We start from the raw sequence: 24,695 nt of genomic DNA on the forward strand, positions 1-24,695 counted from the left end.
CCCCTTCTACTATTTAATCCCACTGATCAACCAAATAATCAACCTGTTGTATTAAATCATCTTCTGGAAACCGGAAGGAAAGGATCCAAAAAACAAACGGAAACGTTCTCTAGAAATAAAAAAATCATATAAAAAACCGCATAAAGAACTACAAACATTTATTATTTTATATTTTCGCTGAGCAGGACCGTACGAGAGCAATTGTTTAGGAGGGGGGGGGGGCACTTTTAGCTTGCAAAAAAAATTTGCCCCCCCTCCCGGAAACATTATTAAAAACCCCCTTTTTGAAAAATATTGATACTTTTTTTTAACTATGTACACTATTCGATCATTTACACACTTCCATATAAGAAGTGTTAATAAATTAGTTATGTAATTTTCTTAAGTGGACACCTCAGACACTTCCTCTTAATACTGTGGTGTAAGCAAAGAGAATAGAATATATAATAGAGGGGAATTTAGGCAATCTCTCGGTATGAATTTTTTCAGTCCCTTTCAGCCTGAAAGGGAGTTCAAAGTGTACAAATCGTGTAAATGTTCACAAAGTAGAGTACATTAATACAGTATGTTCCCTAGACTATCCATTTCAATTTCGAATTTTTGAAAGCTGTTAAATAAACTTTATAAAATGGATTAGGTGATTAAAAAACATCATTTTATTTATAGTTATAACGGAAAATCATCGTTTGTAAAGTAAAAGGCAGTCTATGTGAAATGATCATTGGTCATTAATGAAACCAGCCTATTTCATAATTTGATTTTCTATTAATATTAATTTCAGATTTTCTATAAAATGATGTTCCAGGGCCCGAGAGGTTATATAGCACAAATATGTTAAGTACACCTGCAGTAAGGAAACAGTACAACAAAATGGCCGTTTTACACTTTTTTCGAGTAAATTCCACTCTAATATATATTCTATTCTCTATGGGTGTAAGCTTCAATGGGTCAAAATAGGGATGGAAACGTTTTGTAAAAATATCTATGCTTTCATAAAACGATAAATATTATGTAATTATAAATGATGATATCAAAGATATATTTACACTGAAGGCAGTATTGATTAAAGCTTTTTTAATGAAACTTTTAAGCTAAAAAGTGAGATTTTAAATATTTTTTATATGGGTGCCCCCCCCCTCAGGGGGGGGGCGGGGGGCCCGACCCCCTATTGTAAGCCCCTGACGCTGAGCCTTTAGTTTTAAAGGATGTTAACAAATATTTACGTACCTTTGTACTTTTCCTGTACGCTGGATCATATGCTCCGTACGCAATACATGCCAGTACAGAGAGGACAATACTATATCCTAAACCCTAAAATAATTAAATATATATTAAATTAGCTGAAGTGCCCGGCGTTGCTCGTAGAACAAAAACAAATTCAGCCAATTAGGTCCAGCCGTTTGGCCAGCTAAAGGTAACATATAAATATATATACAAATATAAAATATATATATATGATAAAAAATTATTTTGATTGTATCTCTTTGTAAATTTGGATACTCAGTTTTATGTTTGTATCCGATAAACATTAATATTATTTATATTTATTGAAAATTTATATTATCCATTTTACATGTAATGTTTATGGCCAAATATATAATTTGATTTAATTTGATTAAAACGGCTGAACCGATTGGGCCCATGCAACTAATATGACTTGAGTATAAGGTTTATGGAAGGTTAAAATTAAAAAATTTTGCCTAAAAAAGTTGGCTTTTATAATGATAGAAAATCCCTTAACTTAAGCAGACAAATCAAAAATTAGCGACTTGAAAAGCAACATTTAAAGCCTAAAACTGTTACTAGAAAAAGTAGAGCAAAGCGCCTTGCTAGCCTTTTAACTTAATATTTTCGAGAGGTTAATTAGAGATTTTTAAAAATTACCTTGAGTCCATCATTTAGGATTTTAAATGGATCTTTTTCTACTGATTTATCCTGTCAAAGAAATACAGTCTACAATATCTGATTATAATTGTGAACTAGAACTTCTAATCAATCATTGAACAAATAAATGGGACTCGACAAACAGGTATTATTATGTACATACATTGACTTTCAAAAGATATAAAAGAAAATATCAAAAATGTCAAATACAAATATAAAAAATTAAAGTTCAACAAGTTTAAGTATATTTTTGGTCTTCATTAACTGTATATTTTCCTTTTTTATAGATTCTTGTGATTTCTGTAAGAATTTTGACATAAAAACTTCTTTTTCTCTTCTCGGTATTACTGGAGCAGGTTTAATTGGAGCTGAGGAGAAGTTAAATCTCCAGTAGTTACCAGCATTCGGAGTTCTTAGGAGATATAAACCCAATCGAAATCCAGGTCTGGACAAAGGGATTAGCATTCTTTCTGAAAATGTTTTTATTTTAAATTTCAGTTCATTAATATCTTAATAAGTAAACTTTGTTAATTTAAAAATAACTATAAATATCCAGGTACTTTATGGCGTACTTTTTCTTACCCCCTCACTTGCTCATGTCTATTGTCTTGTTAATCAAATTTCACGTAGAGAGGTTGCGTGATGTTTTGTATTCCAAGATGAACTATTCTAGTCTGCTGCAGGGAGAGGGGAACAGAGGAACCTTCTCTGCCGGGCATTAAAATCTCCTAGAACATGGGTTCATAGAGTTCCCACAGTAAATATTCCAGGAGTTAATAGAGTAGGCATAGTACAGACTACAGGGGTTCATGGAGTACGCACAGTACATGTTAAATGAGTTCATAGAGTACACATAATACAGGGGTTCATGGAGTACACACAGTACACCTTACAGGACATAAAAGAGAACACATTATACAGGGGTTCATGGAACACACAGTAAATGTTACCAGAGTTCATAGAGTACACATAGTCAGGAATTCATGGAGTATACACAGAACATATTACAGGGATTATGGAGTACACTAAGTATATGTGTTCATGGATCGAGTACACATAGTACAGGAGTTAATAGAGACTAAAAGTACAGGGGTTCATGGAGTAAACAAGAGCCCCCGTCAAAAATAACAATGTAGTTTCATTAGCAGTGGCAATTATTTTTAAAAAGATTGGCATTTCTTTCGGTATTAAGGATAATATACCAATTTTAAGAAACTTCTGTCAAAACAAATGCTGGATAGAAAAATTGTATTTTAACCTGTTGAATACTCGTATCCTGACTTGTCTGTGCATTAAAATTCTCCAAGTGTTTATGTGCATCTGCATCTTCTTGTGTAGGAAACGATTTCTCACACACTGCACAAGGATAAACCTAGAAATAAATTTACATTCTAAGCTTTTCAATGCAGGCTTCCTTTGTGGTAAATATTTAACTTTTTAATTTTTCTTTTATGCGTAAATATTTATTTGCCGTACAAAACTAAACAATAATAATAAATATCGCCGACTTTTCTAATTTATTGACGAACTTTCACACAAAATAAAAAACGATTTTTTTAGTGTACTTTTTAAATTCTTATTCCACACCTCCCATAGGCATATTAGTTTTAAATAGAGATAATAACTATAAAAAGAAATATTCTGAAGCAAAATGGTTTGACAAAAAAAGGTAGATGGGATGTTAGTTTTCAAATTTTATGTTTAGAATCAACAGAAGAATAAAAAACAAGAAGCCAGGGATTGTTCAACAATTATATAATTAAACATATATCCTACCACTGTTTCCTTATGACTGTGGATGAGTCTCCTATGCTTAGAAAGACTGGATGAAAGGGAGAAAGGTTTACAGCAATCAGGACAAGAGTAGGGTTTAGCTCCAGTATGTATTCTCATGTGAACCTAGAAATATTTTCTCATAAAAGAATCTCTAATTCTCTAAACTCAAGATATCTTTGCCTCGACGGTTTAAACACTTGATATTTCAATCTATGACTATTTGATCAGACAGAATTAATATTTGAAATATGAGAGATATATGATATTATGGCATCAGCTCAGGTTGCAAAGAAATAAGAATTAGAAAATTTAAGTATGAAAAGAGTAATGGGTGGGGTGCTGGTAAAAGCTTGCTTCAGAAACAATTGAGAAATTATCAGAAAACCTGTTAAAGCTTAAAAAGTTGCCTTTGTGAATCGGACATGGACCTCTTAAAATGAAGTGTACCTTGAAATTACAACAAAAGCCCACTTGCCTCAGAGTATATAGAGTTAAAAACAACATTGGAAACATATCTAACCTTTAGATCATAATTTCTCTTAAAGGACCGATTGCACTGCTTACAGAAGTGTCCTTTCTGTATACGGTGGGACTTCATGTGGGCGTGGTAGCTTGCTCTACTCCTAGTAATGTATTATATATACGGTGTAACTTCGTGGGCGTGGTAGCTTGCGCTACTGCTAGTAATCTATACATGCATGGCTTATCTGGGTGTCAGTTTGTTTGTTTGTCTGTCTGTTTGTTTATATCCAATAAACGTCAAAACGGCTGAACCGATCTGGCCCAAATTTTGTGTGGGACCTCACGTGGCGGATCAGACTTTAAATATGTAATCTTAAAATATCTTTATGAAATCCGCAAACTTAAAATTTTATTATACTGTACACAGAAAAGATGCTCAGAGACAAAGCCAAAATTAAAAGTTGAAAGAGAAGATGGGGGCGAAGCGCCCTAAAAGCCTAGTATATTAAATATACGGTGGTACTTCATGTGGGCGTGGTAGCTATGTACAATCATAGCAAAACTAAGACTGATTTCCCCGTCCCTACTATTTCCTTCCATCATTAGATTCCCTTAAAAAATCCCTACTTGAGAGTAACACCACAGATAGAACAGGGCTCATCATTTCTCTTATGTTTCTCCTAAAACAGAAGTAATTTACAAAACAAATTTATTACACAGTTAGAAAAAAATCCTTTAGTCGACCGAGTGAAAATGACCAAAGAAAGTCCGATTTTCTACGTTGACAGGATTAAAAAACAATATACACTTGGTAGGATCTCATAAAACTACAAAAGAATCTAAGAAAACTGTCATAAAATCTCTAGAACCTAAAATTTTGATCTTAATAATAAAAAAAAATTTGATATGGTATGAAATGGACATGAGCTGTGTTTTATGTTCAAATGACTATTCAAAATGATAATTTTGAGTCTAACAGTTGTCTTCATATTCCAAAGTATAATGGATTTCATTGTACCTTGTGATTTAACATGCGTTTTCTACTGGGAAATGTTTCTCCACAGACTGCACACAAGAATTCTTTACCTCCTAAACAATTAGACTGCACTCTTATATTTTGTTAATCTGCAGATTAGACTAGGCAAGGAATGACAAAAAAAGAAGATTAGGAAAGATAAGTTTTTATAGATCCACAAATTAAAAGAGCCCACAGTGGATATCGAGATCAAACATCAGGATAATTAGTTTCCAACACAATAGTTAACAGCAAAGTACTCTTAATCTTACGTTTTCTGTGTATTGCAGTGAATATAGTGTATTTTGTACTTTAAATGTACATTACTTTGTGCTGCATATTCTTTACTATGTACTGTACCCATGTACTGTGGTGTACTGTACCTGTGTGAATATTCTCATGATCTAGAAGATCTCGTTCGTTAACAAATCTTTTCCCACATCCTTCGCTCAAACATTCATGGTAGTCACCAGTATGACTCTTCATGTGATTCATTAAACTCTCCTTTCTTGAAAACACTTTGCTGCACACATCACACTGGTGCTTACTGTTGCCAAAATGATGAATTTGATTGTGATTGTTTAAACCTTTGGAATTTCGAAACACTTTATCACATTGTTCACATAGAAATGATTTACGAGTAGATTGTGAGTTAAGTTCCCAAAGAACCACCTAAAAAAATATTTAAAAAAATAAAAACCAGAGAATGAAACTTTTGGGCTATATCTAAACACAAAAGTTGGGGCCACTCAGGCACATTTTTCTTTAAATAATTTGATTTAAGATTTAAATTTATTTTTAAAAATACAGGGTTACCCACAAAGGACGAGACTGAAAAGACGACCTGAAAATATGACAATTACATGGTTAGATTAAGTCTTCTGCCTTGAATATTGTCTTTTGATGGCCTATATATTGTCATGGCAACGAAAGAACCAGTTTACAGTTGCAGAGAATCCTAAACAATAGGAAATACAGTATAAATTCTGTACTATCGTCTCTGAAGTCTTTTCCTTTGTGGGTAACCCTGCAAAACAAAAACTAGCCTCTGAGGTTGTCACTGTCTCCAGATCCTCAAGGTCTGTTGAACCCTCCGCCTTCTCTGCGGATACAGTATTATCCGCCGTCTCCGCCTTGTGTTCAGTGTACACCTCAAGCACTAGACTTATTCTAGTTCAAAACTTCAGTTGTTATAAATATTTCTTCGGATAACCTTTATTCTGAACTCTGAAGTTTTTAAAATAAAAAATCCAGCAAAAAAAAAATAAAACAACAATAATAACAAACTTATTGATTTTTATTTACATACAATGAGACCTTACAACTATAGAACATGAGGCCAACATTTAAGAATTCTTGTGTGATCTGATGTTGGTTTAAAGCAAATAGTTTTACCAGAGGCCGAATTTAAATGGTTGGTTTCACTTAAAATTGTATTCAATTTTTCAAGATTTAAGCCGGCGCTAAATTGAAACCGGTTTTTGGGGGACTTGAGACGCGGCTTAAAATCATTAAATTCGAACTCAGTACATTGAAAATGAGGTATTTTAATTAATCGAATCAAATACATTTTTATTTATAGGAAAATCTTGCAATTGATTTGAAAACTTGTTTGCAAATAAAAAAACTTACAAGACTAACAATTATAATTGTTAACTTTAATCTAAAAGCAATTAGCCTAAATCTGAAGTTTCCTGAAAAGTTTCAATAATGCCTTCATCCTGCCCAGCTGTCTTTGCTTTAATCTAAAATAAATATAATAAGTAAAAAAAACCCAGAAAAAATTCAACTCTTGAATTAAATCTACAGAAACCTTCACCCCAAAACAGAAATACAAGGAATTTTTCCAAACTAAAAATCGACAGAATCCCCCAATTATATATCTACAAAAACCTTCCCCTAAAAAAAATCTACAGACTTACCCCCCTCCCTGTACCTGAGTTCTCCTGAGTACAAGAACTGTGAAAAGAGTAATGTTTCTTGGTGAGTAAACTCAGGGAGTAAAATATCTACATATGGTTTAGCTAGGTACGGATCTGTCAGAGTAACCAGGCTCCTATAATAATAAGTTAATAATGATAATAATAATAAAAATTAATAGACCCGACATGGGATCCCCAGACCGCTTTCAGGGCGCAGTGCATTCCCATGCAGTATATGGGTTTTACTTTTAGATAGGAAGGTTTAGCAAGAAGGGATATGTTTGATTGTTTGAGTAACTAGGTTTTATGCGTAATATCTAGCAATAGAAAATTATTCGGAGTATATTGCTGCTATTCAGAGTACGAATTTTATGAATTTGGGTGGCTCAAACTCAAATCAAATCCGCCAAAACCAGACAATTGAGAGCCGGCTTAAATTTTGAAACATTGAATGCAATTTCAAGTGGAACCAACCATATTTAAGCCGCGGCTCAAATTCTTTAAATTCGGCCTTAGGTCTCAAGATTGGATCTAATATTCTAAAAAAATCTAGTTGACCTGAATAAAGGTGACCACAATGAGAAAATCCAACTGTGCAATTTGGTAATTTTTCCCCCAGCATGTAATCTGACATCTTTATTACTAAAATAATAAAAAAACACTAAGTTAAAAGTCACCAGGATGAGTTTGCTGAAAATGGACCAATTCAAATCATTTAATGTAATTATATGTAAATTTAAAACAGGTTGAAAGTTCAATTTCTCGTGTACTCTGGGTGTTCATTTTTTCTGCATTTATATTCACGTTTTTCCCCTCACTTTTCCATTGGAACATAAATTTGAGTTAATGAAATCTAGTATCTTAGTTGAACTTTAACTGCTTTCAAAGCTACGATTATATATATATATATTGAATAAGAATTCGATATTAAGCACCACCAATCCCTATTTTCTTTAACGTTTCTGTAGTGAGAAGGTTAGAAGCTGCTTTTGAAATATAGATATATATAAAGAAATAAATGAGAAACTAATTCTTAGAAGACATGTTTTTTAGACCAGCGACTTGCAGTTAATAAATTGAAAAAAAAGTACAAAAAATTAGAATAGCAATATTTCATTTTCTATTAAATTTCATCCCACTAGACAAGTCAATTTTACATTTTTTATGAAATTTCAGAGTGTTCAGTATTGTACTTGCACCTTACCTATGGTTTTCTATTTGTTGTTTAAAGATTGTTTGCAGTACGGATAGAAGTTGACTGTTGTCGGATACAAAATTTATTTCCTGCAAACAATCGTTGGAACTTAACTCATTTTGGAAAAATCGCTTATAATAACAACGATAAAAATATTGTTTAATTTATTGCGATTATTATAATAACAATAACGATAAAATCTCTTAAAAATATTGATTAATTTATTGCGATTATCTGGTACGTTAGCGTCCTTTCTAAATATTGTTTGTAACTTCGAGCTCATTCCTAATTTAAGTGAGAAAAGTTTAATTATAATATCAACCCCCTCGGGCCCCCACTATAGTTGTCAAAATGCACAACAACTTTTTCAACTTTAAAAATTCAAAAGCATTTTAAAAACAAAACTCAATCGTATTTTCGTCGCTATAACAAATGCAATATTCAATTTTAAACACTATGTTATGCAACACACATCAAATTCTTTTATGAGATTTTTGAAAACAAATCACATTTAAATTATCTAGTTTGTCTGTGGGCGCATATAAAAATTAAATCTTAATTATAAAATTTCATTCATGAAATAGGTTTAAGAGTCTTTGACCATATTCTAAATGTACCGGCCCATTATGCAATATAGTGTACAAACATATTTATAAATAAAGTTTAGCGTGTTAACAAATGAATTTGCAAAACTAGACCCTTTGTCTGTTGGCATAGTTTTCAGTTACGTGTCCGATTACAATGGTACCCTTTAACCTTTCTCTACGCAAAAATAATCCGTTTTTTATCGGAAATAATTTCAGTTTTTATAAGTAAACAAGAACAGAATTACGAGAAATTACATCTATTTGGAAATATTCAAAGAAAAAATATTTTCCCTAGTTTTAATCCGAAAAAAGGATACAGCAATGAGTCGATCGTTTAACATTTAAAATCTAAGATGCAAAATTTCGACAATCCGATAAATGAATTAAGTTTTAGTCTCCCTGTAGTTCTGTATCAGGATAGAAGGTTGAATCCATTTTATTCTGAAATAAAAACCTAAACTTTTTTTATAATATTTATTTCTCGACTATTTATAACTACAAGGATGCAAATTGAACATGAATATACTTGAGAGTCTAACCAACAGAAAAGACGACATTGAAATTAGTGGTTTACTGAATAGGAGGAATATGAAGCTCTTCGTCGGTCATTTTGGTAACATCAGGGAAGGGTTCGTGTCCGAACAGATGCTCTGGCTCGGTAAATACTCCTAAAAAAATAATAATTAACCATTAAATTAAATATTAAGACTTTGCCCCCCCCCCATCAACCATTTTGTCAAGTTATGGCTTTAAGGGTATCAAAAGATTTGTCTTATTCAAAAACGTTGTAATTGTACAAATCTCTTAATAAATAAAAAGGCAAAGAGGTAACGGTTTTAAGATCTGGAAATTGGATAAGAGCCCAAAAAAAAAACAATTTTCGGACCTGAACCCAAAATAACGAGGAACCACCGTCTCCCCCCCCCGTATTCCTTCCCTCAAACTAGTGTTTACCTACCGTGGAACCCCACCCCCTTTATTTAGTATTCCTGCTCGACACTAGGGTTAACCTACCGTGGAATATCCACCACCAAACAAAGGTAGAGACTATAAGAGCATAGGTGTGTCTCTCTGGTGGAGCAGGATCCCAGTTTCTGTAACTCCAACCCTGACCATGGTGGTGATGTTCCTCCTTACTATGTCCTCCAGATACAACTAAATCATAAACGTCAAAACTCAAAGGCGAGTTAATCGATTGAAGCAACAATTATTATGGAACCTAAAAGAATCAGAGGAAAGGTTTGTAAATAATAATAATAATCGCGGTCCATCCTCAATCCTTAAGACCAGGTTTGAGCTCTTTTCCATTTTAAAGAAAAGGTTTTTTTTACGATAAACAATATTATAGGAAGGGAAATTGTTTACAGGTAAAATAAAAAACTTGAACCTAAAAAAAACATTTAAAAAAAAATTGATTTTCCAATCTGAATGAAAATTATGAATACAAAAAAGATATTGCGGATACTTAAATTTCTTAAATCGTAATATCTAAAGCTCTACCTGAGGTAGCCGAGAAGTTTTTAAGCTGACCCTTGCTGAGCATTAGACCCTGCCTAGCTGCAGCGCAGCGAACCAGCAGAGCTGATCGGAGCATTGTCTCTGAAACCAGGTACAAAAATTAGATGAATAATTAATTAAAAAAAGAAAACGTCGATTGACGTTTAACTGAGAAAATGCGGGAATATTGCAGGTACAGTGTACAGAACTACATGGTGTGTTGCTTCACTAGGATAGAGTACTCGTACTCCATGGTGAGAAGTGCCTGCTCGATCTCGTAGTTCTTACTGTAAAAGCAATTCCTTAATATTAAAATTAGAAAAAAAGAATAAAACAAAAGAAAATGAAGCTAAATTATTTTTATAATTTGATAAATAAAGTGAGAATAAATAAAAGGAGAATCTAAATGAATCAACGAATAAAAAAATATAAGGAAAATCACATCTAAAAATTTCGAGCTACAATAAAGTAAATACTAAATAAGTAAAATTTTGCTAATGGTATAATTGTTTTTGGTATTGTTTATTAGAAAAAAAAAAATTAAAAAGATTAAATAATAAAAATATTTAATCCTTATCTGACAAATGAAAATAAAGGATTTGTTTTCCTGACAAGACCAACCCAGTCAGATTCAAGCTGCTTCAGCTTATCTCCAACCTAGGAATATTATATTATATGTTATGCAATCAAAATCTGAGTCAAATCGGTCAAGGGGTTCGAGAGTCAGGAGCGGATACAGGATTTAAGTGGGGGAGTGATAGATTTCCAAAGAATTTTTTTTTAAAGATAGATATTTTTCCTGTTTTGCACTAGGTTTTCTTTCCCTTAATTGCTATTGAGAAGCTATTCTGATATCTCAAGGGGGGGGCCTAGGCTCTAGCCCCCCTAAAATCTGTCGGGGGGGTGCGAAGGTCCTACCGCCCCCCCTGTATCCACCACTGTCGAGAGTTATTATCGTACAGAGAATACTTCAAGAAACAAAAAAAAATGTTAACAAATATATCAAAATCAAAAGATCCCGGATTTATCAACTTACAACCATTTTAACTTAAAACTGGTTGTTATCGTTCAGTTGATTAAACCATAAAATCGGAACAAACGGACATGCAAGGTTTTTTTCTCTTCGAAAATCATATTTTTGGGGAAAAAATGATTAAAAGAGAAGATTTTACTGAAAAGATCTAAAATATGTTGTGAAGACTTTTGACCCGTGAATAAAATACTTTTTTTATTACTTGTGTCTGTTGATTCTTCCTTGACCAGTTTACTTCCTGTATTTCCTTTTTAACTTCCCCAAGTTGTGTCTAATAACAAAAATAACATTATTTTATTGAAGAAATAATTTAGAAATATTAAATCAAAACATTAGTCCGAAACCAAAAAAAAAAAATACTTCTATTTACTGCATTCAAGAAACATAAATAAAAACTTAAAGGGATTTTAGTTGTAATTTCACGTGACCCTCACAACGGTGCCCTTAAAAGCTTTGTCTGATCAAGCGCCCCCCCACTCATAAAACCATTATCTAGGTTCTATTCATGGCAGCTGTCTTATTTCTTCTAACCATTCAGGACGGCACCACTATATGTCTACACTGTGATCTTTATAATGTCCAGATCTCTTGTCCTTTCTTATGTCTTATCTATATATCTATCGTGGTGTCCTATTCCAGATAAATGCCAAGAAGATCCTAAGTCCTTCCTGTCCTGTTATTGTATTCTGTATTCCTGGATTCCTCTTAACGTGGATCCGTCTCTCTCCTTGATACCGGTCCAGAGCGTTACTCGTGCTCCCGCAGCCCGAGACAGACCAGGCGGTTCATCTACTCCTATCCTCATACTCTGTTCTGTTCCTAGACGTAGTCAGGCGACACTCGCCTGGACACAACTAGTAGGACTACTTCGACCGGAGCAGATACACAGGTTTGTTACTTGCCAAGTATAATAAAGATAAAAATATCCAGGTTTTTCTATTTGAAAACTAATTATTTAAAGAGTACTTTTCTACACAAGTAATTTCTACGCATTTCGGCTACATTAGAAATTATTAAAATAAAACAGGTTTTTAACAAGAAAAAACGAATATATCTTCCATATTATTGATCAGATGAAAGTTTCCAAGGGTATGGGCATACCCCTTTTAGAATAAATGGTCACTTAAAATTACAACTCCAGTCCTTTAATTAATAAGTTCATGAATTTGGTTTAAACTGTTAGATATAATATTTTCAACAATAACCGACAGTATTTCAAAATATTTTTATAAATGTCTGATTCAGGATTACCTGAACTTTATTTAATAGATCTTGTAAAACATCATTGTAAATCTTCCAGCTCTCACCTCCATATTCTTACAACAAGAAATTGTTAAAAAATGGAACTGCATTAAGCAAAACAGCATCACTACTTAAGCAAAACATTCAAGTGAGATGGGGGAGGCATTTTTAAGTGGTTAACATCAACTAGATTAAAGTTCCCTTCTACCCCAAAGTTAAAACTAATTTCAAAATCAATCAAAAATTATCATACAGGAATGACCAAAAAGGAAGATACTGTAATGACGACCAAAAATTTATTTTAGATTAAATCTTTTACTATTAATATATCCTTTACATAAGTACAAGTCAAAGGGAAAAAACAAGCTACCAGTTCCAAGAAACCATTAATCTAAGATAAAGGTCTTAATAAATTCTGTACAATCGTCTCTGAAGTCTCATTCGTTGTGGGTAACCCTGTAAAAAGAACATAAAACAAAATATTTTTCTCTCCTAGCTTTCTCTTACCGAGCATAAGATCCAGATTTAGAATTCTTGTTCTCTGATGTTCCAACTGCGCCATGGAGTTATCCACACATTCAGTCCAAGCCTAAACAAATTAATTTAAATTTGTTTTTAATCTTAGTGACAGAAACAATCTCAAGAACTGACGAGGGTCAACCCAAACCGAAATATATTTTCAATAAATGTGGAACTAACATCTACTTTTTTTTACTCTACAGAGCTAGGTTTGGTCCATCACCATCACCGAATTTCAAAATAAATTGTTAAAACCAAACTACGTATTTTTTTAGTTCTCAGCAATGTACAATATGTACTGAATCAGATCTGTGAGAACTTCGGCCATTACGGTCTAGGTTGATTGGTCGCATTATCTATTCTGAGGTGCTGCGGTCTACAAGATAGGGCCGAGCAATGTGACTAAGACAGGCGAACGCAATGGCCAACAAAAAAGTATACTATTGCTATGTATTTAGCTTGTCAAAACGGCTGAAGCAGTCAGGTCCAATTTTTGTGTGGAAACTAACATGATAAAGCCAGGAAAGGTTTAAGGGTAGTTTTTGTTTGAAATTTTATTATTAAAAAAAAGGCGACAATTTAAACAGAAAAATCTGCGATTTGATAACGGTTAAAAGTTGCGAATTGTAGAGAACAATTAAAAAGTAAAGTGAACAGGAAAAGAGACACGAAGCACCCTAAAAGCCTAGTTTCTATAAATCCCTCTACCTGAACATCAGTCATTTTACCGGCAGGAGGTGTTGGCAGTTCATATCTCTTCATACTGAATAAACAAGTTAGAAGATTAATCAATCAATTAATTATGAACTTGAGAACTAATTTGGAAAAAAGAAATTAAGTGAATTTAGAACTGATTTGAAGAGACCATTGTTTCAAATTGCTAAAGCATCTTCTTTTATTAGTAATGTGTCGTAATCAATAAACTATTTTTTTCTCATTTTTTACCTGAGTGTGTCCATTGGTTGTCTAGCAGCTAGCCGGTCAAACTCTTTCTTCATCAACGAGGTTTCAAACGATCCCAAATTCAGAGCTAACAAATTTAAATACTCGGTAATCTCTTACCTAATGCTACGTTGACCCCCCCCCCCATTCTTGAAAAAAGAGCTACTTTTCATAAAGAACAATCTATTTAACAACTAACCTTACTTAAAATATTATTATCACAGTGGTGATTTTTTCAAATGAAGGGGAGGGGGTTCAGAAGAACTACGAGAGTAAAGGGTCAAATGAAGAAAATTAAGAAATAATTATGAAGCTAGATGTTTATAAAATTTCTTCCTCGTACCATTATTTTTTAAACCCTTCTAAAAAGTGGTAAATAATATTGATAAAATAATTGTCCATTTTACCTGGTAGATGTTCCAAATAGTTTTTGGTTGGTCTGTATCTTCTAGTTTCATCCTCAACCATAGCAAGGGCAGCCTCCCTTCAAATCAATCAATTCATCAATCATTAAAATTTTAAAACTCGGCATTAATCCTATGGCACCGGGTGGCAAATGTTGACGTAACACTATTAATCTTAAGAAAAGTCGGAAACCTTCAATTTAAAATAAAATACCAAAAAAATTGTTCTTACACATAATATCATTAAAATATATATCATAGCCCCCCCCTCACAACAGAGTCGCTCGAGATGAGCATCATTGCCATGCTTAAAAGTCAATTAAAAGTGTTTTTAATGTTTCAGCGAAACACCGAACATTTCTCTTTCGAAGCGAAACCTCGTTAATGAATTTCAACAAACTCTAGACCTACCTGACTCCAGGTTCATCATATCCATGATCTATGTAAGGGAGAGCATCGACAACAACATCATCAATCGTCATATTCTCTGCAAACAGTTATTCTTTAAAATATCACGTATCACAGATGGGACGAAAAAATATTGAGATCTTTCGTGAAGAAGACGAAATCCTGTATTTTAACTATTATCCTAAGTTTACTCAAGATTGCAATAATAAATCAAGTTCTCTCTAATCCTGATGTTAAACCGTCCAGACAACATTCTTGATTTATTCTTTCCCTCGATCCTCTTTAATATTGATGTTAACCCGTCCAGACAACTATCTTGATTGATTTTTTCACCTCGATCCTCTTTAATCCTGATGTTAACCCGTCCAGACAACTATCTTGCTTTATACTTTCCCTCGATCCTCTTTAATCCTGATGTTAACCCGTCCAGACAACTATCTTGCTTTATACTTTCCCTCGATCGCCTATACAACGACGGTGTAATGTCAAATGAAATTGTATGATCACTTGTCTAGATAAAAACGAGCATTATTAAATTTCGATTTTATACATCAAAATTGTCATGATGATCACTCATTAGATAATAATGATCATTGCATTGATTGTTCTCGATTTTTATACATCAGAATGAAATCTTGATGTTCACTCGTACAGAAGAAACAAATGATCATTGCGTTGATCGTCTTCGATTTTTTATACATCAAAATGATCACTCGTCCAAATAACAATGATCATTGCATTGATCAATCTCGATTTTAAAGTTCAAAATGATCACTCGTCGAGATAACAATGATGTATTTTAACTCCTGAATATTTGAGTTGAAGTAAACTGAGAACTCCGGACTGAATATCTTCAACCTAAATATTAAAATATTAAACTATCAAGACGATAAGTCTCTACGAGAAATCTTTTCTGGAGTACATAAACACACATACATACATACATACATACATACATAAAGTATTAATCTCTTATTGTCTTTTGTTTGTGTGACCTATTCATAAACGGGAAACATAGATCTTAAATCTTTATATAATCAATCAATCAAACAATGAATGAATGAATCAATCAATCAATAAATCAATCAATCAAACCTGATTTGGAGGGCAGTAATCATCCTCCGAGGATCTACTTATTGTTATCACGGTTGGTTTCTTACCAAGATAATCTAAATAAAAAAGTATTTTTACATCATAAATTTTAATAAAAAATCAGAACGGGGTGGGCAGCAGAGACTAGGAGAAAAATTAAAAAAAATATATTTTTAGAATAAATTTTCAGATTCAGAAAAAAAATTAAAAACTTTTTTGAGTTCTGCTTGACGAAAAACTAAATTAAAGGTGGTATAAAAAGTTATTTCCCCCGCCGCTAAATTCTCATAGTGAAACATTTCCATTAGAAGTTTGTTTGCTATAACACAATTTTTGAGGCACAGTAAATATTGCTTTAGTCCAACATTCATCATAAAAAAAACCCGGTAAAATATCGTTTTCTTGCTATTAATCTTACTTAAAACATTCTCTATAACTGTTGGCTTACCGATAAGTTTCTCTGTAGAAGCAAGTAAAGTTTGTATTTCTTGTTTGGAAGATATATGATGCGGTAACTCGGAATCATCGAAGGTACACCCAGCATCATGAACTAGGTTCCAGTCAATATCCAACCTGGATACAGGGCAAGATTAATATCCAACCTGGATACAGGACAAGATTAATATCTAACCTGGATACAGGACAAGATTAATATCCAACCTGGATACAGGAAAAAATTAATATTCAACCTGGATACAGGAAAAAATTAATATCCAACATGGATACAGGACAAGATTAATATCCAACCCGGATATTATCCACTATCCTGAATACTCTAGGTATATAACTAACCTTGGATAATGTTTCCGCAGATTATCCACTATCCTGGATACTCTAGGTATATATTCTTCTCCTAAACCTTCGTAGGTTGACAGGTTTTCTTCCTCTGCTAGAAAACTAAATAAAAATTTCAACGTTAGTTTCATCCAGAAATTTTAGTGACTAAGAAATGAACTATTTTATCCAAGGTTTTGTGATTGAAATACTCGTTAAAGTCTCATATAAACTTACTCTTCTATTCTTATTTGTCACCAAATCTTAATTAGGGGGGTAGATTTGAACGGGTGAGAATTGTCAGTCAAAATAACTTAAGGAAAAAAAAGTTTTTTTTTGTTATAAAATTACTATTGTCATGCGAAAACAACTTTAAGGGTGAAAAAAAAGAATGTGACTAGTGAATTTTTTCCCTTCAAAATATGTTGAAATGGGATTCTAAAGATCAGTAAGAAGCTGCTGAAAATTCGTTGAGCTAAGTAGAAAAAATTCCGGACTTTTTTTGGACTTTGGCCAAATATTTGGCCTAAAAATCAGTTAATTATTGCCTGTAAAAATGTTAAATTTTAACGGAATTTGATGATTTCAAAGTTCATCCAATTTGACATATTTTCTGCGTGGCATCGCCATTAATTAACGTTGCTTGTATATCCAAGATTACTGATGTGAATCATTAATGGCACATTTCTAACAAAAGTTCATTAAAATTAATTAAACTCTTCATGGTAAAAACTTCGGATGAGACTAAAGAAAGAGAATGAATGAGAATGAGTTTAATTTATTTTAAGTTATTTAGAAGTTGCCAGCTTAGGTAGATTTAAAAACTGACCTGAATATAGATTTTAATCTGTTTAGCATAATACTTCTATTCTCTCCTAACTCTAGAGCTAAGCTTATTCTCTCTTCTAATTCTAGAATGAGGATTCATTTAACGCATAATTATTTAGTTATTTTATAATAAATAACTTTAATTATGAAATAGATGCATAGTATTAACATCATTCTTATTAATATTCAATCTTCAGTCAAAATATTATGTCCTCCAAGCAATCTATCTATCTATCTCTGATTAAATAAAAAGAAACTAAATAAAACTTTGAACTCGCTTCTCAAGGTTGGGTTAGGTTAGGATAGATAGATAGTCACTAATGTCTCAGTTTTGTAAAGAAAATGACGGAATTTCCTAGGATTTTACCAAAGACAGAGAAGAAAGACCAACCTAAATCCTTTGGAACCGGTTTAAACGTGTAGAGCTCCTTAAGCTGTGAATACAGATTCGCCTCGTTATACAGGTTCACGAAGGGGTTCAAGGTGGAGAAGAAGTCCAGGTCTATGTCCAGTATGAAGTGGTTCACCTCGTCCAATTGCTCCTTGACGGTGAGAAGCTGGTCCGACCAGTCCAACCTGTTCCCGGACTCGTCCAACCTCAGGACGATCAGTTTAACGTCCCGGACACTGTCTAGACTCAGAATATTGTCAGATTTAACAAATATGAGTTTTTACTACATTCAGACACTTGGCTTTACAATTACTTCTGTTTCTTGAGCTATATAGAGGAATAAACTAAAGCCTATTTTGGGGAGAAATATTTGTTTAGGCTCAAACCTACCCAAAAGCAAGCATAACTATTTTTTAATATAAAATACATATTTGAAACCCTTCAACGGCCCTAATTCACAGGTTCTCCCGGGTTTAAATTGCCGGTTCAGTTTTAACTTGAAATTGGAATTCAAGATGTTTAATACAAGGAAAAAAAAAATTATTTTTGATGATTTGGGAAAAAAATGAAAAAAACGACAAATTTTTTTCTTTATTATTTCTGATACTTTTACAGAAACAAACATACAAGAACTAAAATGAATTTTTTTTTTCGAAAGGCAATAATTTTTACAGAAAATATACAGTTTTAACTTCTGTTTAATTCTATTTAAAGTGAAGAATTGGCATGTTTTCATCAAAATGTTTCAGTCCGTTAAGCCCTGACCTGACCCAAATGTTCTGTTCGAGAAACCCTCTGATTAGATCTGAACTAAATATTCCTAGTTTATCTGGAGCAGTATATAATCCTTCACTAATATAGTAGGATTCCAGGCAGGTTACTCCCAACCCTCCAGTTTCCTAATATTTATAAACTATTTGACACTGTTGGGTGTATTTAAAGGATAATTCAAGGGTATCTAGTTTCTTATGTATAAACCATGTTTCCCCAGTTATCATCAGATATATGAGCGGAGTCAAGATAATTCTGGAAGCTTTAAAATAATAAAAAAAATGATAATAAATTAGGTGTAAGAAAAAATTAACTGTTAGTAAGATAGCGAGTATATTTGAATTTGAATTTGAATTCCCCNAGGGGTTTGAGATAATACATGTCAGAGGATTAAAGGTTTAATAAAGTTCAAAGTCAACTTTCAAATTTCAATTAGTCCTTTTTTAAGGTAGTTCATTTGTATTTTGTTCATTGGATCTGGTTCCATAGATTCGGATTGCGGCTCAGGATCCAAGCAGCCAAAATATTTGGATCCAGCGAATCCTGATCCTGCGCACTTAAGAGCGTAAAGTTGAACTATAAATACCTTGACTCTACCGATCTGAAAGTTATGAACTCCAGGAGGAATCTGATCAGACCAGGGAGGACAAACCCAGATAATTGTTCTAGAATAGAATTTAATAACAAGGGTCATTAATCATCATGTTAACGCGGAATAGGATAACGATGTGAAATTAATCTAGACGCTTGTTATGACTAAAATTTTGTAAGAATACAAATCACTTAATTCACAATTTTAAATATTGAATGTTGCAGTTCATTTTAATCCGCAACATTTTAGCTCTCTCTAGATCCAGATCCAAATCCTCAAAAGTATGCGGATTCAAGTGACAAAATTTCAAACAAAACATCGAAAAAACCACCCTGGATTTTTTATCAAAGGAAGGATCCAGATTAAGGATCCTGATACAGTTCCGTATCTAAATGATATGGATCCTAAGCACCGTAAAAAACTAACCTAAAGATACCGGCGAATGCTCCGGGAAGAATCCAGTTCTCTATTGAGATCTTGTTGAAAAGAGATGATTTATCATAACAATCTTCAGCCCTGAGATCACCAGGGATCAACATGTCAGGATGAGAATCAAAGTGAACTGAAATAATAATAATGTTGAATGGAGACAGTCAAATTAAAGGATTTAGCAATTTTCGTCTAATAATAACATTTACAAAAGGTCTTAAATTTCTTCTAATATTTAACTTTTGAACGAATAACTGGTTTTTAATACTTTTCTACTACTATGACAAAAGTTATCTTGTAAGTTAAGTATTATAATACTGACAAGAATCGTTTAAATCAACTGATACTAAAAGGTCTTAAAAAATCCAAGCTTACTAGTGCTTACCTAATGTATTGTTTTCCAAAGGTAGCTGACGAGCTCCGATATGCTTGTAAATATGCTGCAGAACCTTCAAAATTTAAACTTAAATCAAGAAAAGAAAGAAAAATGTAATATTTAATATATAATAAGGTTTGTCAAAAAACGGTAAAGAATTAAATGAAAATTGGATTTTCTCAAGTGGCCACCGACACCACCCTGTACCTCATGATGATCCTCCTCAATGTAGACAGGCAGCTCAGGAAGAGCTCGGAGTTCAGGCATTTTTCTTCCCCTTGCAACCTTACAGTTCTTATCAAATCTGAAATATTTACAAACAATCAAAGCCCATTCTTATATAATGTAAGTCAGGTAACGAAACAATTTTTAGGTCTAACATTTACCAATTTGATCAATTTTTTTTAATCGAAAATAATATTTTTATGAAAGAAATTTTAGAATTTAAATGCAGAACCCAGGAGCGAAGAAACTATAAAGTTTTCCTATATTTTGAGGCCTGACTGAACTCTGTCATTCCTTGACCTGAGACTCCACATGTTCCAACCCCAACCTTCCCATCACTGCTCTCAGGGGTCTTAAATATACTCTTCTTAACAAACCCACGCTTTCCAAACGCTTTAGAGCTGAAGTTCAACCACTTGCCCTTCTCCTTCTCCTTCCCCTCCACCAAGTCCTTCATCCTCTCCATCTTCTTCTTCTTCTTCTCCTTCAGATACTCCTGGAATATGAAGCAGAATTAAGGAAAGAATGAGGGGTTTATCTTCTTAAAGGGACAGTAAGCGTTATTTTAAGTGACTCTTTCAGCAAAGACGGCAATGTCCGTTTCACAATAATACCGTTAAAATCTTTGCCTGATCAAGTATAAATTAGATAAATGTTTATATTTTTGAAAACTGATTATTTTCAATTGTGGTTTAACACTTTTAGTCTAGAAAAACGTTACCAGATTTCAAGGGTATCGTTGTGAATCGGAAATTGCAATCGTTGCATGCAGGGTTACTTGAATTAAATATTTAGACTTCAGTAGAGTTTAAAGCTATGTAATGTGTATAGACAAATACATGTAATTGTTTATTTATTACCTTTCGTTTTATTTCTAATTCTTTTTTACTCTTGTTGACTGTGTGAACCGTAGTGTTTCCACTGCTAGGCATCTTCAGAGAACTCAAAGTGGTGGTATATGGTCCCTAAATAATATATGTTTTTTAAGAGCTCATAATTTACTAAATCAGTATTCAAAATATCACAATAGTTAGCAAAAATAGCTGAAGTAACAGTTTATTTTCCCTTTGGTAAAACTGACGATTAAGAACTTTTTCAGTCATAAAATAAAATTAACAAATCAATCAATCAATCAATCAATCAGGTTACCAGATATCAATCAATCATAACAAAAATCAATCAATCAGTAAGATTACAAGAAATGAATCAATCAACAAAAAAAACCAGATATCAAGTAATCAATACAACTACTAGAAATCAATAAATCAAAATTACATAATATCAATCAATCAATCAATCAATCCGATTAGTAGAAAGCAATCAATCGATAGGATTACCTGATATCCTATAAATTTGACAGTGACTTGATCTTTATTTATTTCTTCTATAACGGCCTCATAATAGGTTCCATCCTTCACGTACAAGGCCTGAAAAGATAAATCAATCAATCAACTTATCAAATCCAACAAATTAACTATTCAATAACCTAACGTTATTACCAATCACGTCATTCCACAAACCAACTAATCTTCCAACCCAACAAATCAATCAATCAATCAATCAATCAGTCAATCAATCAATTCAATTAATCAATCATCAAATCATCCATCTCAAACCAAAATGTTCAACCAACAAATTAATTAATAATTTTATTCATTTTTAAAACCATAAAATCAAACAAACCAGTTATTTCAAAAACATATCAATCGATCGATCCATAAATCAATTAATCAATCAATAAACCCAACCGATATTTACCTGACAATTCTCCCCGACCTGCCAGGGTTTAACAGGTAGAACTGGTTCAGCTTCCCCCCATCGGGATTTAGTTTTCTAAACGGGGGGAATATTAACTAAGAAGATCATAGCAATTCTTCCAGGGGGTAGTGTATGGGGGGGGATTTATTTGGGGACAGGATTTGCATCACAAGACAGATCATCTGGCAGCAGGTAAATATAAATATGGGATGAAAATGTCAGGAGATGACTTGGAGTAAGATTCCAGAGTAGACTTAGTATAACTAGAGATGTGTAGAAGATAGTTAAAGATCTGTATTATGTATGAGAGTACTCAAAAAGTAGGAAATTAGCAAGTTATTTAAAAAGTAGAAAAAAGGGCAATACAGAGAAAACATAGTATTAAAGAATAGAAAACGAGTAAGGTGAATAAACCAATTTAGGTATAAGCACCAAGGGATATATAGATACATTTCATAGTAAGAAAATTTAAATTAGAATTAGATAGAGAGTCTGACTTAAACGAGAAAATTTCACTCTTGAATTACCTTTCCGAAAAGTATCTGTTCTGTTCCTCATTTAGGAGAGAACTTAAAGAAACAAATTCATTAGTCTCAGATCAGATACACCCTTACAAACTCTAGCTCCGCCATCTTACATAAACAAATACCACCATCTTGTTTTATTAAATCGGCCATGTTGGATTTTTGGCTTTCTATTTCCGCCATGTTGGATAGAATTGCGTTGTTAATGATTCTACCATATTTAATTTTTGGCACCAGAGTTTAAAGTTTTCCTTTTTAGATTCACAGGGGCCGGGTTATCTTTAAATATTGGAGAATCGTAGTGTTTCAACTTGTTTATTTACTAACAAAGAACTACTTTTTAAAGATGGCAAAAGCTAGAGCACATGTAATAACTTAATTTATGTCTAACCTTAGCACGCTTTGGTTGTTCAGACTCTACTGGGGCTTGCTCTTCATCCTGAAAAATCTGTTTAAGAAAAAGTTGACAATTCATTTCGCCCCCCCCCCCTCTTCCTTTTTTATTCTTTAAGTCTAGTTGCCGTGGGTACGTTTTTTTCAAGTCAGATAAGGGATCTCCGTGACTACAACATCATTCAAGTCATATACATATATATATATTTAGCTCAAAGTATTTTATAATCTTTAAAAAAGTCTTCCTAAATGAAATAAACCTTTATCAGTCAATTAATTATCTATCGGTCAATTTTTTAAAAATAGTGGTTGCGCAAACAACCAGTCATCAGTCAGTCAATTAACAAATTAATAATTAGCCAATTCAAAAACAATCAGACGAACTGCAACTATCAATCAACCAATTATTTACCGTTCAATCAATTAATTATATAACGGTTAATAAATCAATTATCAATTTGTCCATCGGGGTTAATTAACCAATTATCAATAAATTGATCAACAATCAATCATAACTTGGTCAAGATAAGCTCATTATTAATCAGTAAATCTACTTCTTATCAATTGGTCGATCAATTTTTTAAATCAGGCATACCTGTTCACCATCCCCTGAGATGAGCTCCTGTGTGAGTGCTATAACCTGCTCCAGATCTGTTTTCAACTGTATTAATTCCTAAACACAAAGAACACGTTCATTTATCAAGTTATGAGGGGTTTATTTTCTCAATCAATAATTCTACTAGCAAGTTAAATTCATGCATCAGGCTTAAATAATGAATAGACACGGTAATTTCATCAAGAAATTAGGACATGGTATTGGGAACAAATTGTATACACTGCAGTTTGACTGAAGTATTCAGAATCCATTTCACTTTATTGATATTTCAATAGACACGGTAATTTCATCTTGAAATTAGAACATGGTATTGGGAACAAATTGTATAAACTGCAGTTTGACTAAAGTAATTAGAATCCATTTCACTTTATAGATATTTCAGATCCAGGATTGACACTAAAAAATGGGTGACTATCATCTCCTTAGGATTTTCTTCTCTCTTTATGGTCTGAAGTGTAAATTGTAATTGGAAATATGGATTCATAAGGAAGTGAAATCTGCAAGAGACCCCATTGTGGACCCCCCAGACCCCCCAGGCAACAGGGTGCACTATCCCGCCCCTGTTCTAACTATACCTTTAAATCCCCATCGTTTAGTCCAAATCTAGAGAGATAAAGTAGATACATTCTAGTCAGTTGGCTAACCAAATAAAACCAATGGCTCATAATTGTGTCTTACTGGATCGGTGGAAAGCATAATTCGTATCCCGGGGTTAAATTAACAAAAACTCTGATGGGTTGCTTGAATTTTTTAAACTTCAGGATGTTTTTTCTTCTACATATCTGATAAGCTGCCGGAAATTTTCATGTTTAGAATTAAGAAATGTTTAGCAAATTTTAAACAATTGAAAAATGGGAAATCAAACGGCAAGTTATTTCATTCTTCAAACATATGATTTTTCGAAAAAATATTTTTGTAAATTTAATATTTGTCCTCCTTAACTGACCTGATTATCAGGTTCTGAGGTTAGGGCAGCCTCCACCTGCTGAAGCTGAAGGTTGTAGGTATTTAACTCTTCTGCCATTCTTTCTGAAATTAAT

The 24,695-nt window shown here is 32.9% G+C and overlaps 6 protein-coding genes across 8 annotated transcripts in view; all 6 read right to left on the reverse strand.

The window, feature by feature from the left end:
• The window catches only part of LOC111702832 (uncharacterized), a 7,435-nt gene extending 5,078 nt beyond the window's left edge, over window positions 1–2,357 (reverse strand). Inside the window, exons 1-4 of the mRNA XM_023474614.1 lie at window positions 2,161–2,357; window positions 1,885–1,935; window positions 1,228–1,311; window positions 44–109 (exon numbers count right to left, since the gene is read on the reverse strand). Of these exons, the coding sequence (XP_023330382.1) occupies window positions 44–109; window positions 1,228–1,311; window positions 1,885–1,935; window positions 2,161–2,349 (390 nt within the window). The 5' untranslated portion in view covers window positions 2,350–2,357. The remainder of the gene's footprint in view (window positions 1–43; window positions 110–1,227; window positions 1,312–1,884; window positions 1,936–2,160) is intronic.
• A 118-nt stretch (window positions 2,358–2,475) lies between these two features.
• On the reverse strand, window positions 2,476–12,484 carry LOC111702825 (zinc finger protein 271). Of its 3 annotated transcripts, none has more exons than XM_023474605.1 (16): window positions 12,473–12,484; window positions 10,342–10,440; window positions 9,856–9,996; window positions 9,241–9,509; window positions 8,264–8,343; window positions 7,618–7,701; window positions 7,074–7,193; window positions 6,835–6,882; window positions 6,184–6,310; window positions 5,521–5,809; window positions 5,141–5,211; window positions 4,750–4,802; window positions 4,181–4,283; window positions 3,661–3,783; window positions 3,143–3,256; window positions 2,476–2,612 (listed from the first exon to the last, which is right to left on the reverse strand). In XM_023474605.1, the coding sequence occupies exons 4-16, from the start codon at window positions 9,274–9,276 to the stop codon at window positions 2,496–2,498; spliced, it is 1,365 nt and encodes a 454-aa protein (XP_023330373.1). In that variant the 5' UTR covers window positions 9,277–9,509; window positions 9,856–9,996; window positions 10,342–10,440; window positions 12,473–12,484; the 3' UTR covers window positions 2,476–2,495. The 3 variants fall into 3 exon arrangements, with proteins under 3 accessions (XP_023330373.1, XP_023330371.1, XP_023330372.1); XM_023474603.1 differs by having other exon boundaries at window positions 6,184–6,307; window positions 6,832–6,882; XM_023474604.1 differs by lacking the exon at window positions 12,473–12,484 and having other exon boundaries at window positions 6,184–6,307; window positions 6,832–6,882; window positions 10,342–10,545.
• On the reverse strand, window positions 9,412–10,435 carry LOC111702838 (NADH dehydrogenase [ubiquinone] 1 beta subcomplex subunit 2, mitochondrial). Its single transcript, XM_023474619.1, has 3 exons — window positions 10,342–10,435; window positions 9,856–9,996; window positions 9,412–9,509 (listed from the first exon to the last, which is right to left on the reverse strand). Exons 1-3 carry the CDS (start codon window positions 10,433–10,435, stop codon window positions 9,412–9,414), a joined length of 333 nt encoding a protein of 110 aa, XP_023330387.1.
• Window positions 10,440–14,983, reverse strand: LOC111702831 (pre-mRNA-splicing factor SPF27). Its single transcript, XM_023474613.1, has 9 exons — window positions 14,890–14,983; window positions 14,482–14,558; window positions 14,078–14,162; window positions 13,841–13,895; window positions 13,121–13,202; window positions 12,623–12,687; window positions 11,574–11,642; window positions 10,946–10,995; window positions 10,440–10,625 (listed from the first exon to the last, which is right to left on the reverse strand). The coding sequence occupies exons 1-9, from the start codon at window positions 14,958–14,960 to the stop codon at window positions 10,547–10,549; spliced, it is 633 nt and encodes a 210-aa protein (XP_023330381.1). The 5' UTR covers window positions 14,961–14,983; the 3' UTR covers window positions 10,440–10,546.
• LOC111702829 (UPF0489 protein C5orf22 homolog) lies at window positions 14,965–20,433 on the reverse strand. Its single transcript, XM_023474610.1, has 11 exons — window positions 20,347–20,433; window positions 20,149–20,212; window positions 19,761–19,896; window positions 19,329–19,407; window positions 18,792–18,870; window positions 17,972–18,211; window positions 17,582–17,663; window positions 16,771–16,875; window positions 16,427–16,551; window positions 15,982–16,055; window positions 14,965–15,744 (listed from the first exon to the last, which is right to left on the reverse strand). Exons 1-11 carry the CDS (start codon window positions 20,404–20,406, stop codon window positions 15,658–15,660), a joined length of 1,131 nt encoding a protein of 376 aa, XP_023330378.1. The 5' UTR covers window positions 20,407–20,433; the 3' UTR covers window positions 14,965–15,657.
• A 9-nt stretch (window positions 20,434–20,442) lies between these two features.
• Window positions 20,443–24,695, reverse strand: LOC111702830 (survival of motor neuron-related-splicing factor 30). The gene is made up of 7 exons (XM_023474611.1): window positions 24,602–24,695; window positions 23,635–23,712; window positions 23,038–23,085; window positions 22,123–22,197; window positions 21,702–21,791; window positions 21,225–21,329; window positions 20,443–20,860 (listed from the first exon to the last, which is right to left on the reverse strand). Exons 1-7 carry the CDS (start codon window positions 24,677–24,679, stop codon window positions 20,612–20,614), a joined length of 723 nt encoding a protein of 240 aa, XP_023330379.1. The 5' UTR covers window positions 24,680–24,695; the 3' UTR covers window positions 20,443–20,611.

The sequence above is a fragment of the Eurytemora carolleeae genome, unplaced genomic scaffold (assembly GCF_000591075.1).
Source record: "Eurytemora carolleeae unplaced genomic scaffold, Eaff_2.0 scaffold107, whole genome shotgun sequence".
Taxonomy (NCBI): domain Eukaryota; kingdom Metazoa; phylum Arthropoda; class Copepoda; order Calanoida; family Temoridae; genus Eurytemora; species Eurytemora carolleeae.

Coding starts and splice junctions, on each gene's coding strand:
- LOC111702825 (XM_023474605.1), bottom strand. CDS start 9,276: ATGGATTCAACCTTCTATCCTGATACAGAACTACAG. Junction 6,311..6,834: donor AAGGCATTATTGAAACTTTT/CAGGAAACTTCA, acceptor GAAGTTTTGAAC/TAGAATAAGTCTAGTGCTTG. Junction 4,803..5,140: donor AACGCATGTTAAATCACAAG/GTACAATGAAAT, acceptor CTTCTGTTTTAG/GAGAAACATAAGAGAAATGA.
- LOC111702838 (XM_023474619.1), bottom strand. CDS start 10,435: ATGCTCCGATCAGCTCTGCTGGTTCGCTGCGCTGCAGCTAGGCAGGGT. Junction 9,997..10,341: donor AAACTTCTCGGCTACCTCAG/GTAGAGCTTTAG, acceptor TTTATGATTTAG/TTGTATCTGGAGGACATAGT. Junction 9,510..9,855: donor TTGGTGGTGGATATTCCACG/GTAGGTTAACCC, acceptor TTATTTTTTTAG/GAGTATTTACCGAGCCAGAG.
- LOC111702831 (XM_023474613.1), bottom strand. CDS start 14,960: ATGACGATTGATGATGTTGTTGTCGATGCTCTCCCTTACATAGATCAT. Junction 14,559..14,889: donor TATGATGAACCTGGAGTCAG/GTAGGTCTAGAG, acceptor ATTGATTTGAAG/GGAGGCTGCCCTTGCTATGG. Junction 14,163..14,481: donor CTATTTGGAACATCTACCAG/GTAAAATGGACA, acceptor TAAATTTGTTAG/CTCTGAATTTGGGATCGTTT.
- LOC111702829 (XM_023474610.1), bottom strand. CDS start 20,406: ATGCCTGAACTCCGAGCTCTTCCTGAGCTGCCTGTCTACATTGAGGAG. Junction 20,213..20,346: donor TTGAGGAGGATCATCATGAG/GTACAGGGTGGT, acceptor TAAATTTTGAAG/GTTCTGCAGCATATTTACAA. Junction 19,408..19,760: donor GCATTCGCCGGTATCTTTAG/GTTAGTTTTTTA, acceptor ATTCTATTCTAG/AACAATTATCTGGGTTTGTC.
- LOC111702830 (XM_023474611.1), bottom strand. CDS start 24,679: ATGGCAGAAGAGTTAAATACCTACAACCTTCAGCTTCAGCAGGTGGAG. Junction 23,086..23,634: donor TCTCAGGGGATGGTGAACAG/GTATGCCTGATT, acceptor CAGATTTTTCAG/GATGAAGAGCAAGCCCCAGT. Junction 21,330..21,701: donor TCAAATTTATAGGATATCAG/GTAATCCTATCG, acceptor TATATTATTTAG/GGACCATATACCACCACTTT.